At 34.8% G+C, this 17036-nt stretch overlaps 1 protein-coding gene across 1 annotated transcript; it reads right to left on the bottom strand.

Moving 5' to 3' along the window:
• Nucleotides 1-15659: 15659 nt before the first annotated feature.
• Nucleotides 15660-16703, bottom strand: LOC125844986 (cytosolic sulfotransferase 12-like). The gene has a single exon (XM_049524357.1). It carries the CDS (start codon nt 16701-16703, stop codon nt 15714-15716), a length of 990 nt encoding a protein of 329 aa, XP_049380314.1. The 3' UTR covers nt 15660-15713.
• Between the last annotated feature and the right edge of the window lie 333 nt (nt 16704-17036).

A 17036-nucleotide genomic window follows, 5' to 3' on the forward strand; every position in this document is an offset into this window, starting at 1 on the left:
AGCACATCGAGAGGGATGGGATTGAATCATATACATCCTTGAGTCATATATGAGGAAACCCAACCGAGGACTAGAGATCTTGATGACTTGTTTTGAAAAAATGAACTATTTTTTTATTTCCTCCCTATTTACTTATATAAGTGTGGAAGTAGGTTGATTTATATGAGAATTAGGCTTATTCTCAAAAGCACTTATGAAATCGGTATTAAAAGCTCATGTCAATACCATGATTATTGTATGTGAGCAATAATATTTTATTTTCCTTAAGCAGTTATAGTTCAAGTCTAAGACCACTACAACTATGGCATTAAAGTTATTGTTTCACTAGGTAGATGTTCAATGAAGATCACACCTTCATTATGCATAGTAGTCTTCATTCAACTTATAAACTCTCTTGATTAATATATTTAAATGAGTGGGGGATTGGTGGTCTTTTGAGCCTTTTAATATTTGCTTAATTGTCATTTTTCCATAAGTAAATATGCAACAGAGAACAATTGGGAGTTATGTTATTTCTGTCACGCCCCGAGCCTACACCCTGGGCGGGACTGGCACTCGAGAACCATTGCTAGCCCCAAGCGAACCCTAAGCCTGACTAGACTCTCAGTGGAAGACTTTAAGCATTAATAAGAGAATTCAAATGCAATTTAAACTCAAATGTCTCAAACTAAACTTAGAATGTTTTAGAAATAAACATTCAACTTAGCCAAAGTGGTAACTCAAGTCTTAACAAGAACAATTAAAAATGGAAAGACTAAAGAACAATAACTAATTGTCTATGAAGCCTCTAAACTATGAGGGATTTTGGGACAAGACCCACGATCATCCTAACAACTGAAAATTCTAAAAACAATGTAAAAAAAGGATCCTCCGAAAAGCAAGGAGGCTCACCAATTAACTCTGAGTGCTCGACTGGATCAATGAGGCGTTAGATACTGATCCTGATTACCTGTATCTGCATCATAAAATGACGCAGGCCAAATGGCATCAGTAAATTGAATGTACGAGCATGCGAGGGGAAAACTAAACTCAACATAAGTCCCATGCATCTCATGTTTTCCTTATTATTTCTTAAAAGGCCCTCAACAGGCTCAAAGCAATTGGAGAACATACGATTCACAAAAAGAGATGACTCTCTAGGGATGGGGTAGTGAGTGACTACCAGCTATTTGGGACACAATACAATTTCATGGATTTGAGAGGTTCACAGAGCCTCAACCTACTTATGTCCCGACATGCGTACAAGATTTCTATGCGGCCTATGCATATGTCTTGCAAAAGAAGAGAAAGGGTACAATTTGGAATCCATGAGATGAGGTGAAAGATTATGGCAAGATGGTAAAATGCTATCCATGTTCAATCAACACTACTTTGGGCAATAAATAAAATTAGGCTGAGATGTTCACATTGTGGATGCATCAGGATCTTAATTGGTTAAAAAGTTTGTTTTTGCACCACTTATTTAAGATATCTCTCCTTCGTGGATGGATGAAAGAGGGAAGATCAAGAAGATGGACATGAATGTTGGGGCCCATTATTGGTTTGGGTTTATCAGCAACACCATTATGCCATCCCAAAATGAATCTGTTCTTCAGCACCCAAAGGTTGTGCTGGTAGATGCAATTATTGATTGGTAGAAGCTCAACATGAGGTCTATTATTTTGGATAGGACATTGATGTGTGCTCTACATGAGCAAACTTTTCTCTCTTTCCCAGTATTGATCACATAATTGTGTGAGACTGTTGGGGTTCCTTTTCGAGAGAAGATAGAGTTTAGGACCACCCCCGCCTCGTCCAAATAACATTTGTAGGATTGAGGTAGAATAGTTGAGGGATTAGGAATCTTAAGGAAGCCTCCACCACCAACCACCCTCATTTTGTAGACCCTGCAGGCCTTAAGGCTGATATTGCTTAGCGTGCTCCTTCTATGAGGCCGCCAGGTAGCTCCCAACCTTTTTATGTGCCATCTACTTCTAGTATGTTGCATCTACCCATATTTCTCAACTTTCCTTACCCTAGGACATGATATACTAAATGGGAAACCACATTTGGTATGCAGATGTGAGAGCGAATAGTGTAGAAAATGAGATGGCCGAGTTAATTAAGAGGGCGACAAAACTTCTTTGCATTTCCTGGGAGACTAGATTGTACAGTACCATGCTACCCTAGTGTCAGATGGTTAGAGATTAGATAACCTCACGGCTAGGATGGAGGTTAGAGAGAAGGTTGAGGGTAGCTCAGCTGAGTTGGCTACTATGAGGGTTGATATTACCACCCTTAGGGTCGATATGGATGAGATAATGTTCACTGATATTTTTATTTATTCGGATGAGGTTCCCTTGACCAATATTCCTGTGTGTTCCTACCTCTGAGCCAAGAGTTGAGATGCCTTGTAATGAGACTGATGAGGAGGATATAAAGAGAGCGAATGAGCAACAAATTTCCATGACATTGATGGAGCTACTAGATATCATGAAGATGATGGTACAGGCTACGATAGAGAGATATCGTGTGGCAACCTCCACAGTCGACACTAGTTAGGTCTCTTCAGACTCCATCATTCCTCTTTCAGATGTGTTGGGCATTGATGCCCCTTTTGAGACTACTATGCTAGATTTTGTTCTTGTCTTGTCGGGCACTAATGCCCAGGATGATGATGTCCCCTCTGAGACTCCATATTAGATCACTCCACAGGCATAGCCTGTTAGGGGAACTTTTATATCTCTGCTCCCGTACTTACTTTATTTTGCATTGACGACACTGATGATTTTTTTAGTGGGGTGAGGGAACTTGTTCCAATATTCCCCTTTTGGATTGTTATTTGGAGTTTTAGATTAATATATTTGTAGTATTTTTATATTTTAGTTTTAATTATGATAGTGGTTGGTTTATCCCATTTTGTCTCTTCTTATTCATTTACCCCATGTGTTTTTAAATATTTTCAAATGCTTGAGTTTTCATTGTTAATGTTCAAGGATCCATTGTATTCAATATCAATGTATTGAATAGTACATATGATGATAAATTTTTCTTATGCTAATGATTGCAAGAAGAAATCGATGTGGCTGCACTTTTAAATGATCATTTTGAATCTTGTGTTGACTAGCTATATTTTTATGTGAGCCTTGCAATGAACATCACATGTAAGCTTTGATCTTGCCGGGCTGTGTTAAATAAGTGTGTTTAAAGTTCCTTGAGTGGTGAGTTTTTACTTGAAATCATTTTCGATGAATCCTAGAATTGCCTAGTTAGTCCAGTTGTCTAGCTTTGGTGAATGCAAAATATGATCTTGGACATAAATGAGAGGGAACAAAAAACTTCATACCTCTTGTGACTACCTAGTGATAGTGTGCAACCATCTTTGCACCATTTGAGTCTAATCCATTTGTTGACAGCCTTGTTAAAACCTCTTGAGACATATTCTCCCTAACTTCTCACCCGTAAATCCTTTTTCTGAGCATTAATTTGTTTGAATAGCCAAAGCCTAGGTTGGGGTGTGGAAAGGACGGAGGAAATAAAGCCATGTCCAAAGTAAAGAAAGAAAAAGTGAGAGTCAAATTTTAGTGTGGTACAAAAAGAAGAACGCCCCACCTTATAAAAAAGAAGAAGGGATGAGAAAAAATACAAGATTGAAATGAAAAATGAAGTGTTATGAAATTAAAGGGGTATCCTATAGATTGAATGACAAATTGAATCTTGAGTCTCCAACTGATCGAGAAGAATGGAAAGAACTGGAGAAAAGGTAAAGATGAATACAACGATGCTTTGAAAGGTAAAGTTACTAAGCCGAATTGACGATACCTTTACCCTCAACCCCATTACAAGACTTAAAGAACCTTGAGATCTTGCAAAAAATAGGTTATGTGATGATTGAAAAATATGGTCAAACTTATAGGATGAAGCTTGCATGTATTTCTCATTAAGAGAGTGGGAGTTGTATTTATTCCTAACTTCTTTATTGATTTTCTTTGTGAGAACATGTAATCATCTTGATGTGAGTGAGCTTGAATGCAATTTTTGATACTTGGTTTTGCACTAGAAAATAAGCAATATTGAACTTGTTCTTAAATTGATACTCCCTCCGTCCCATAAACATTTTATGTGAGGTAGTTTCACTCGGCATAGATTTTATGAAAGAAAGAAAGACTTTAAAAACTTGTGGTCCAAAATGGATGACAGAAATTTGTGTGGCTGTAAATAATTTCATTAAGGATAAAATAGACATTTTATAGTTATATTATTACTTAATATAGAAATGTGTCATTCTTTTTGGGACTGACTAAAAATGAAAGTAAGTCACATAAATTGGGACCGAGGGAGTATAAGTTAGTCATCATTTGAATCTTTCTGATCATGATTGAGTGATACATTTGCTTGAGAGTCTCCTTGTAGTGTAACTTGCATATTAACTATCACTAAGAATTGTTGCACACACCCTTGTTTGACAAATTGTGTTATTGATTCACTTGAGGACAAGCAAAAGTTTAAGTTGGAGGTATTGATGAGTGGCAGATTTAAACTCATTCAGGCTTGTTTAGTTTAATAATTAATTTTCTCAATGCCTAATTATGTCCTATTCTAATTGTGTTTTGATGATTTGCAGCTATGAAGGCTAAGGGAGAAGGCAAGGATGAATACTTGATAGAATTGACAAAAATAGGAAATGAAGTGTAAACTCTACACTGGCAACTGCCTTATAAGAAAGGTGGATCGCCTAAATTACCTAGCCTCACCTAAAGTGACAATGCTGACAATTGAAGAAGTTCAAGGACGGCCAGTGAGCTGAGGAGTGAAACGATGACTTGTCTAAAGTGAATAGTGAATGAAATGACCATCGCCCCAGGTGACAAGACGTAGATTAAAGATGAAGGCTTAAAAGGAAATCAAATGTGGTAATCGAGATCCGCCGAATGTAAAAGGTAGTCTCAAACACGCTCACCGACTGAGATTCACAGACCTAAAGCTTGAAGCAAAAGTAAGGTGACCTAAGGAATAGACGGTGATCCGTCGAGTCTGCTTGGTGAGCCCAAAAAATGTCGCCGAATTGGTGATACAGAATTTTGGGCCAAATTTTGTGTAACTATAAATAACGCAAAGGAGAGAGGAAATGTAAGAGTTTTTGGAATAGAATTTTAGTTCCTAACTTTGTATGAGTTTTGGAGAGAATTTCTTGAACTCTTAGAGAAATATTCTTAATTTAGGGTTTTCAATTTTTTTCTTGCAAATGACAATGGGAAGTTGGAATGAAAGTGGGTGTTGATTATAATTACTTAATTCTATCGAATCCATGGCTGCTATCTTGATAGGTATAATTTTTTTAACTCTTTGTGATGGGTGGCAAAACCCTTAAATTACATTTATTGGGGGTGGGTGTTGATTTAATGTAGTGAGTGTTGTGTGTTGCTCTGATTTATTATTGTTCATTCATGGATTTAGGCTTATTATCATGGGGTTAATTCATGGGTTAAGGTAGAAAACTTAATCCTATTTGAGATCTTTGATTGATGCTCAAAAAAAGATTAATTAGAGTGGGTAATTATTCTAACGCATGTAGTCTAGGTTTGATGTCTATGATTTGCTTGAAAGAGAGATTATGGGTCGGATCTATTTGCTCAAATCTTCTTGAAAGAGAGATTTCATAAGGTAATGGGTTGATTTGTAATTTACATAGATGAGACCGAAAGAAGATTCTATGAATTGGTACTATGAGATTGAAAGAAGATTAGTGTTATTGATTATAACCCATCCTATCCATGATTGTTTATCACTATTGACCACCACACTTACGCGTATGTGACATCAAGTCCAATCCTTGCACCCCTAGATTATTTCCTAATTCTTTGAATCTCTGAAATATAAGTCTAATTGTGACATTTGATAATTCAAATTCTTTCTAGTAAATTTGGTGGAATAATCCACCCTTTTTTCTTAATTTCGGAAAATGAATTGATTTATAATCTCAATTTCTTGATATAATTCCTTGAACTATACCACTGTCTATGGGATTCAACCCCGACTTTTAGTTGGTTATTTTTATTGACGACGACAGTTTATTCTCTTAATTATTTTTGAGTTTATTTGTACCTTATCACTAACTGCCCAAAGCCACAAAACTTCTTATATCTGAAGCGTCAAAGGTTTAGGCAATATCTCAACTGTCTGGGTCTTCTTAGGATCAACTAGAATACCATCATAGGAGACAATACGGCCAAAGAAAGTAACAAACCTTAATCAAAACTCACACTTGCTAAATTTTAGAAATAATTGACGATTCTTCTAAATATGAAACACAATCCTTAAATGCTCAACATGTTCATTCTCACTCCGAGAGTAAATCAAAATATCATCAATAAACAGAATCATGAGAATGTCAATATATTGTCTAAACACTATATTTATTAGGTCCATGAACACAGTCGGAGCATTAGTAAATTGAAATGACGCCACCAAGAACTCATAGTGGTCGTACTGAGTTCAAAAAGCCATCTTTAGAATGACACTTTCACATACTCTTTATTGAAGATAACCTGACAAAAGGACAATCTTTGAAAATAAACTCGCACCTTCGAATAGATAAAAAAATTCATCAATCTTTGGAATAGGATACTTATTCTTTATGGAAACCATATTCAATTGTCGATAATCAATGCACATACATAGCGAACCATAATTCTTTTAGACATACAATAACGTAGATATCCATGGAGAGATACTCGGTCTAATAAAATCCTTATCCAAAAAGTTCTTCAACTAATCATTTTATTCCATAAGTTCTGCTAGAGTCATATGGTAAGGATGTATAGAGATAGGTTGCATATTTAGGAGTAGGTCAATACCGAAGTCTATTTCCCTTTTGGGGGAATACACACAATATCATCGAGAAATACTTCTAGAAAATCATTTACAATCAAAACTAACTCAATAGTAGAAATTATGGAATCTGCATCCCTAACTTGAACAAGATGATGGATTCAACCCATAGAAATCATTTTCTTAGCCTTTAGGCAAGATATGTACTAACCGGTGCTGAATTTCCCTTTATCCGCTTTAAGATAAGTTCATATGAATCATGTTTGAGTTGAAATTGAGATGTACTCTATTCTCTAAACCTTATTCAAGTGAGACCCTTATGAGAAAGTTTCCATGTGCCATCGTGTTTGAGAACACTAAATATATGTGTGGAATCAGAGAGCAGAGTATTCATGAGGTGATAAATCCAAGCTAGGCTCATGAATTTTGAAGGGGGAACCCCATGGCATTCTGATAGAACTATTTGAGAGGTAATGAGCAGTAAGTAAGTAAATATTACTTAAGTTGTGAAATGGAAGGTGAAGGTAATATTTAGATAGGTAGACGAAGAGCTAAAGATTTCCTACTTGTCATGAGATCTTAGTGGGTGAGTGTTTCTTGACCTTTCTGGTAGTCTCAAGTAGTATAAGGTGTGAGAAATCATATTGATATATGTATTTAGTACTAGACATTAAGCTTGAATTTGAGATGAGTGTCGTGATCAATAGATGAGAGAAATGAAAGTAGAGTAGTAAGAGGTACACTCTAGATAGTATGTGGCTAGTCGAGGTCCCAATTGAGATTATGATTTTTTTATGTGTGCCTAGATTGTATAATTGAGCTGCTAATATGGGATATGGTGGTGCAAGTGTAATTTTCCTAAAGAGTTAGATGAATAGCCTTAGGAGCCAATGAGATGAGGTCAAGAGAAACATCTTAGAACGAGGTCTTAGTACCTGCTTATGGAGTGTTTGGTAGTCATGTGATAAATTTTTCCCGAGTGTTATAGTAAAGGGGATGTAGACCAGTTTAGAGATGATGGAATAGGTCCATATCATTCAAGTGTCAGCTTTAGACCTAAGTGGGAGATGATAAAATAAGAAATCAAGTCAACTGTTGAGAATAAGATAGTAATGAGTTCAAAAGTATATGGGAGATATCTTTTCAGAGGTCCTTTTAGTAGTAGAGTGATTTTAGAAGGAGAAGGTTAGTGTTCTTATCGTGATAATGATGGTGTGATATTTCCATCTAAGGTTAGAAATATGGAGGAAGAGGAGGACGAGGTTTTACTATGAGAAATAGTTAAATGAGAGCCCTTAGTTGTTTCCGAGCAGTAATGCGGGAATTCTAGTTGGTGTGGCTGATATGATGAGAGAATGAGAACTTCTGAAGGAGCTGGTTAGTTCCATGAAGTTGTTAGAATACTAAGCTTGAATGTGGTGTTTTTAAACATTAGTTGGTTCTTGATATGAGCCCAATGTTGATTAAATGTGGTGATAAAGATTAATATTCTTGGGATGAAATTCCCTATCGAGGTATAGAACCCGAACCTTAGGATTTGGGTTAAGCTTAAAAATAGTAAGAGCATACCATTAGACTCAGACTTTGGTAGAGAAGTCATGTATAGTTGTGGGAGCGATGAGTTGAAGCCAATGAGGTTTGGTAATAAGGAAAGAAAAGCATAGTTGAAGAGTGTTGCTAAACTTAACAACTAGCAGTCATATTACCTCAGGCATGGTATTCCTATTCTTACTTCATGCCCAGACTTCCTTTGTTTAAGGTATGGTAGCTTTAGAGACAACGTGACTATATTCAAATCAGCATCGTTCTTGACTTAGGTGCTACAGGGATTCCCAACTCTTGGTATGAATCAGTTCATATGTTAGTAGGCAAGTTCATGAGTCAGAAGAGATAGTAAGACTAACCCCGTTCCATACCCAGTCTAGTCGTCATTCGAGGACGAATGATCCCAAAGGGGAGGTAATGTAACATCCCAATTTTTTTTGAGCTAAGACTCTAACCATTCTTCGTTGTGAGTAAGATATTATCGAGGAATTTAAATTTCCTTAGGTGTCAAGGTCACTAGATGTAGCACCTCGAGTTCCAAAAAGAACTAAAGAGAAATTCATTCAAGACATCCTTAAGTTCTTTAAGTTTTGGGTGAACTTTAAACGACCATAACTTTTACCACATAATGAGTTATGTAGCGCTTTCAAAACGGTACCACTACTTAAACAAGAAATCTAATTAAAATACTCGCGACATTCAAAACCAATTAGTGAGGCATATTTATTTTAATCTAGTAGAGGGATTAGATTCATAATGAACTAAAAAAAAATAAAAAATCTAGGCAATTAACCGACCAGATCTTCATGCATATATTAACCTCACACTCGAGGTGAAATAACAAGAATATTACACTTCCGAGTACTGAAATCAGCCAACTCATGCTTCACACAACTTTCAAGATATATAGCAAATTAGTATATTACAAAACTTGGGTTTACACACCCCAAAAAGATGAAAAATGTATAACCATACTTATATTACAACCCATGGTGACATGACCAAATCAGCCCCCAAAATCTCATGTAAATATACAACACAAAGATCATGTACAAGTCCCAAGGTTTATACAAAATATAGATGCCTATATGCAAATGTGATCTTCCTTAAGGCTTTCAAAATCTCCATCATCAATGGCCAGCTTCAAGCATCATCGCGAACAGCCCCTACGATAGAGACAACTATCGCTAAGCATATAGCTTAGTGGTGTGAAAACTATAGGTTTGGAGCCCTCAAATTCACCAAGTTATCATTCTCAAGTCAAGGGCAGCACGATTGAAACAAAATTAGTAAATCAAGTAACCAATATACAAGGAGTATCAAGTTCAATATTTAAAGGTCCAAATGTTAAGAAAGCTCATAACACAACTTTTCAAGAGATTCAATAACAAGGCTCACCCAATATATACATCATGTCGTCATACCATGCACGAGCAGGTGTCAAGAAGGGTCAAAACCCAATAATCAAGAGAACCAAGAACCATATTAAAAATGGCTTTCTAGTTCGTACTTAAAATGGACAACTTCTATTCTTAAGACGGACTAAAAATCCAGAGTCAAGATGACAAATGATCCGAACCAAGAGGCATGCCAAGAGTGACTAAGCCACAGCCACAAGAAGGAAAAGGTCCCAACAAGAGTGCCAAGTGATCAAACAGTCCGTACAAGGGGGTGAGTTACATAAGCGTCTTTAATGTATTAAAGAATACCACTACGACAATGCAAAGTGACAAGAGGTAACCAAGGTACTAAGATAACTTTCAGATATACCAGTAGGTTAAAAGAGTACAAGTATAAGTTTATACACAAACCTCAGTTCTTTAGCACAAAAACAGTCCAACACAACTTCACGAGTTCAAATCGTAGACCAACCAGCGTATCAAAGTCTTCAACTCATACACGAGGATATACAACCTTTAAAAAATGAATTCAATCCCTTATTTACTTTATAGTAGCTCAATAATGATGGCGTAACACAGGGTTATCATCACAAGTAAGCCTAACTTGTACAAATACGACTATACTCCCGAAACAGAAATTCTGCCCAATAAAAGCACTTCATGTCGCAACTTAGATTTGAAACAGAAAACGGCCAAAATGGAATTTATATCCTTCATAAAAGATGTAGGTACATCTCTTAAGATTTCAAATAATCAAGAATCACCGCAAAATACACTTTGTACAAAAAGATATAAACAAAACACTAACAGTTGAACATACAGGATTTCAAATTCCAGAATCTGGACAGAACATGTCATAGGTTTCGTCCCTTATTTCGTAGTCCTAATAGCTAAATTAGAGTTTACCATAAACATAAGATTTGTAGGTATAGGAATCAGCTTTCCAAAACATATTTATTCATCTCAAAAGAAGTTATACAGAACGAGATATTCTAAAATTACTAAACACTACCCAGCTTCAAAAAAACAAGTTTTGATTACTCACCAAAAGGTAGGATGTCTCGACTTCCAGCTAGAAGGACCAAGGTTTTCTCTTGTGAGTTTGATGAAAAAATGGTTAGAAAATGTTCTTATGTTCTTGGACTTCAGTTCCAAACGAAAATCACAAGAGGAGGTGTGATAATATAGTCTAATGAGTGATGCTTAGTCACATATACAACTGTCCCTAAAGGGTGCTGCCCCATTTTATTGTGTGCTTCCCTAAATGTATACATATATACCTATATGTATATAATTTTTACTAACACTTTCAATTCATATGTAATTTTAATTAGAAAAAATTACGTAAATACCCCCATACAGTACCTTAAATTACGAGCACAATCTATTTTAAACAAGGTTGCATATATCACAAAATTTCAAGTTCCCAAAATAAGAGTAAAACATATTGTAGTAATTAAGAAATGATGCATCGACATCCAAGACTTGATCTAGTATTTTAGGGGTGTTACAACTCTCGTGGCCCACGAGGTATCAAACAAAAGATCTTTGAGTCATATTTCCAACGCCACTAAATTTGATAAAACTCGAGTTTAGATGAGGGAGATATGACCGTTTGAGTGCAGTCTCTCTAGATAAGGCCTATTCACCCGAACTAAAGAGGGGTATTTTAGTCTTTTCCCAACCCCCAATTTGTCTAAGCATGAATTAAACCCAATTTTGGGTCTAAACTTATTAGAATCAGTTTAATTCATCCCCAAAACGTTTAGGGATTTAGAGAGGAGGTTCAAGAGGAGAAAAATTTTAAGGTTTCAAGCTTTCATCCAAGATTTAACCAAGAACCTAGTTCTTTGCGGTATGCAAATTCTCATAGTGTTGAGTTCGTTCACCCACACACCAATCATGTGATTTTTTTAACAGTAATTTCGTTCTTGAGGTTTAATGATTTGAGTTATTGAAGAGTTCTTGAGGTTTTAGCTTCATTCCTTGTTAATGAAGTCTAGTTAAGTTCTTGAGGTGAGGATCTTTCAAGTAAGTGATTGTTTTGGTAGGTTTTTATTGGGTTTTTGATCTAAGTGTGCTTAATATATGAATCTAATATAATTTGGAGGAAATCAATCGAATCTAGATGAGGTAAGGCTGGAAAATTGAAAAGAAAATTCATCGACATGTTCTGGGGAGGGGGTGGCGCGGCGCCCCCCAGATGCACCAAGGGGGATGGTGTGGAGGACCTGCAGTGCGCCAGAGAATAGGTTTTGAAGTTTAGGGGCTGGCGCCCTGCGCCACTTAGTGCATCAGGGTTTCCAGGTCCCCTACTCTTCCGTCTTTCTTTCCCTTTGAGTTCTATTAAAGATCACTTCTTAATTTTTACTATCCAAACCACATCTAATCATCGAGAAATCCTATATATCATAATCATGATCTTTGAATTCATAATTTAAATTCAAGGTAGATTTAAGATTAAAGTTTGAGAAAGTCCCTTTGAGTCTTTTCGAGGAATCTTCTACAATTACTTATAATGTGTTTCAAGACTCGAGTAAGTGAGTATGAGAATGAGAAGAATGTATTCATGAGTCTACATTATTATGGAGATCCTTGGGTTGAGTCGTTCATGCCCATAATTTCGCATGAACTCTATGATTCGAGCATTCTTGAAATGATTAGTATCATTAAGTCTTTGAGTCCTGGAGTAATTAAGTTTCGAGTATTGAGTTCTACATATGGTTATTGAAACTCTTGAATTGAGTCGTTCACATCCATAATTTGGCATAAACTCTATTTTGAGAAGTCTTTTACAATTATTTATAATCTTCTTAAAGACTAGAGCAAATGGGTATGAGGATGAGGAGGATCGAGTTTCATTTTGTTTTTAAAATAAATATAAGGGAAGTAAGTATTCCCAAGAGTAAATGTTTTACATTTAAGATGAGAGGAAACTTTGATTTCAAATGAGTTCATTAGGAGTTTTGAGCACTATCTCTTTGAAGAGAACCTTTTGAGTAATAGTCTCAAAGTTTGAGGATGAGGAAATGTTTTTAAACATATGAGCATGAGTTATATTATTAGGAGTAGTATTGAGCACCGATATGGGGACGAGTTCCGACAACTAAAAGTCCTCATAAACCATGTATTCCAACATGGGTAAAGGGTCATAATTTTAGATGATTCCTTAGTTGAGGATGTCTTATACTCCACAAGGTGTAGGACAGTTCTGGCAGCGTGGGCGAGACGTTGTATCATCACATAGTTCATAGTGATGGTTGTCGGTTAGAGGATCTCCCAAATAATATTTATTATTGTATTTCTACATACAATTGAGTTATTGTATTTTCACGTACAATTGAGTAATTATCTACTGTATTAAAAGCTTTCCGTATATTGCATCTTTTATCGTTGCTTTATCCTTGAGTTTAGTAGCTTGAGTTGAGTATCTTTAAGTTGAGTATCTTGAGTTGAGTATCTTGAGTTAACTATCTTTGAGTTGAGTATCTTATCCTTGAATTGGGTATCCTATCCTTGAGGGGAGTTTGAATTGATTTGAGTTGAGTGAGTTTGAGAAGAGTTAAGTATGTTTCTTTTATGTCAGTTCAAGCTTATGTTTATGCTTTAGAATTCTCCTTACATGCTCGTACATTCCTTGTCTTGAAGCCATTTGGCCTGCATCCTTTATGATGCAAATACATGTATTCAGGGTCATCAACAAACGCTGCGTTGAGACCACTTGCAGTCCAAGTTAGCTTTGGTGAGCATCCTTGCTTCTGGAGGGTTCCACTTTTATTTTCAGTTCATTAGGATGTCGAGGGTCTTGTCATGATAATCCTTTTGTAATAGTTGAGGCTTCATAGATAGTTTAAACTCGAGAAGTCTATCATTATTTCCTTTGTTGTTGTAATGTTTTGAGTCTATGACACATTTAACTAATACTTGTTAAATTATTTTTAGACGATTATTGGAGTTGAGTTTAAATTATGTTTTTAAGTTATTTTTGCATCACGAGTTTTCATTTTTCTTTAGTAAGTCTTCCATTGAGTAATGAGCCAGGCCAAGGGTTCGCTTGGTAACCAACAATGATTTTCGAGTGCCAGTTACGTCCAGGGTGTAGGCTCGGGGAGTGACAAATAAGTCTTGCAATCTTCAATTTCTCCTCTACGAAAGAGCAATTTATAGGCCTCTCCAGTGGAAAACTATCAATTTGTATTCACCTCCAAATTGCTCAAATTCTCAAAAGCTACACATTTTTAATATCTCATCCACTACTCTAGAATTTTCTTCCTCTATGGAAAATGAACATTCCAAGAATTCAACCATGCGTTGAAGCTGAATTTTTGGTTTCTTTTTGATTTCTTCATACATTAAGAAAAGTATTTTGTTAGGATTTTCTATGTTTTGTTTCCAATAATCCAACACATGATTGTAAAATGGACCATAAAGGGTCTCCCTTGTACAAAAAAGATCAATCATTTCTTCAATGGAATTTTTATATTTGTGATGAAGTAATAAATTATTTGCAAAATGCCATATAGAAATAAAAGTGTTCTGAGGATTAATACATAAATAAACAAGTTTTGTTTTTAAATACTGGACTGATTTTGGTAATGAAGCAAAGGGCACATAAGTGGTCAAGAGTCTAGGTTAAGTGAAGGTTGAAAAATCAACGGCTCGACCATCAATATACAATGTCTTTTATAGTTTAAATAAATAAATATAATAAAAGATAAAAGATATAAGATATACTAAATTGGATGTTTTAATATTAATTTAACATTCAAATTAGAGAGTTCACAGATAGATAGAGAGATAGATATTATCTCATATTTTTCACATATTGCTTCTTAACCTTTGGCATACTTCCACTATTTTTCTTTTCTTTAGTAATGGTTAATGGAGGAAAAATTTGGAGAGTCTCAACTATTATAACTATTGCTACTTATAACCTTTCTTGATTATACAAATTACTTGTAATTATTTATGTTTCCTATATTTTTTCCCAACTAGTGCCCTCAAGAATGACAAACATGTGACTTGGTTAGTTTATTATGTTTTAATTGTTCTTTTTTTAAAAACAAAAATAATGCATTTCAAAATATTTTAAGTTATTTTTAAATACGAATAAAATAGTTTTAAAATACTTAGTGAGATATTTTTATGATTTACGAGATCTAAATAATTAATGAACACACATTTGAGACTATGAGGGGCTAATATCTTTCACATGATAAATTTATTATGGCATACTTAGGGGTGCTTGTGGACAATGACATGAAAATCCAAGGAAATCTCGCTATTATTTTCTAAGGAAAAAATAATAGACTATCAAATTGAGTATCTTATACTTTGCATGCACATGTACAAAACAATAGAAAAAGTGATTATTGACTAATCTATAAAAAATAATTCAATATTGAGAAGCCAATTATATTAAAGGACAAATATTATAATAGAAAATATGTAGAAGATCAAATTCATTAAAGAGTAAGAATTTTACATTCTTTCAGGCATATATATATATATATATATATATATAGAAAATACCAAACTTCTAATATTCGGATATTAGAAAATATTCATTCATAATGTTACTAAGGTCATGGATTATCGTGCGAAGCGCGAGTAAGTTATCTAAATATATATAATGTTTGAGCCCTAAATTTTTTATTTGGCATTTAAAGCAATACTTGTGGACTTATATAATAATCTCCAAATAAAAAACAAAACCAGATGCCTCCAACCTGATTGACACTATTGTAGTACAAATGAAAACATGAATTCTTGTGAAAAAAATAAGGAAATATGAATTTAATGCTAAATTTGCAATAAAGTTGAGTAATGAACAGTTAAAATAGTATTAGAATAACAGAACTTTTGTTGTATGTTCTTGTTACATTACTCTCAAACACAACTACTTCAACATTGATTTTCAAAATAAATAATTGCATTTTATAGCATATTAATGCCTAATCAAACATATGAAAACTTCAATCCAGATCCTTGAAACTTTTCTTCAATGATATGATTCAGTTTATCGCTCATCTCTATAGTAAAATAATTTTTCCAATCTCCAATTTCTCCTCTACGAAAGAAAACTTTGTATGCCTCTCCAGTTGAAAACTTTCCATTTCTATTCACCTCCAAATTGCTCAAATTCTCAAAGCTACACATTTTTAATATATCGTCCACCACTCCTGAATTTTCTTCCTCTATGGAAAATGGACATTCCAAGAATTCAGCCAGGCGTTTAAGCTGAATTTTTGGTTTCTTCTTAATTTCTTCATACATTAAGAAAAGTATTTTGTTAGGCTTCTCTATGCTTTGTTTCCAATAATCCAATACGTGATTCCAAAATGGTCCATAAAGGCTCACCCCCTTACAAAAAAGATTAAACATTTCTTCAATGGAATCAGTATCTTTCTGATCAAGTAATAAATTATTTGTAAAATGCCACATAGAAATAAACGTGTCTCTAGGATTCCTACATAAGTAAACAAGTTTGGTTTTTGAAACTTGGATTGATTTTGGCAATGAAGCAAAGGGCACATGAGTTGCCAAGAGTCTAGGCGAAGTGAAAGTTGAAATATCAACGGTTCGACCATCAAAATAGAGTGTATGCTCCAAGAATGGAACAAGAACATGAGGGTTCTCAACGAGTAAAGGGTGATTAGGTTCAAAAATAGGATGTTTCACTCGATTTACTAGAGCAAATAAAAGTGATTTTAACCATGTAGTTCCTGATTTTGGAGTTGTAACGAGAATGATATCACTATCTTGAGCTTGAAATTGTTGTTGAAATGCAATCACAGCTTGAAGAAATTTTTGTGGTACCCAAAAACCTTGATAATTGTAGGCATATGATCCAAGCCATCCTTTTTCTTTTGGTAGGTTAGAGAGCAATTTCTTACCCTCTTCACTTAGGTTATCCTCTTCTAAATATTTGGGAGAAGAAGTTGTCATGATTTTGAGGATTGAGTGTTTTCTTCAAGTTTGGGGATTTTATAATGGATACTTTTGAATAATACACTTACTATCTCCGTGAATGTTTAGTCATACACTTCATGTGAGCTTACCAATTCACTTTTTTCATGTGTTTCTGTCAGTTATAATTACTTTGATTAACTTATTTGATTTATCTAGAGAGTGTTATTAATGTGAGTGTGTCAGAATAGTTAGCGAGGCACTCAAAATTCATATTAATTTCAAGATGAATTTTTTGATGTTTATTATATAACTATCCTTTAATTTATAACTACGAAAATATTATTTAAACAACAACTAAAAAATAATCCA

This window comes from Solanum stenotomum, chromosome 11, assembly GCF_019186545.1.
Source record: "Solanum stenotomum isolate F172 chromosome 11, ASM1918654v1, whole genome shotgun sequence".
Lineage (NCBI taxonomy): Eukaryota > Viridiplantae > Streptophyta > Magnoliopsida > Solanales > Solanaceae > Solanum > Solanum stenotomum.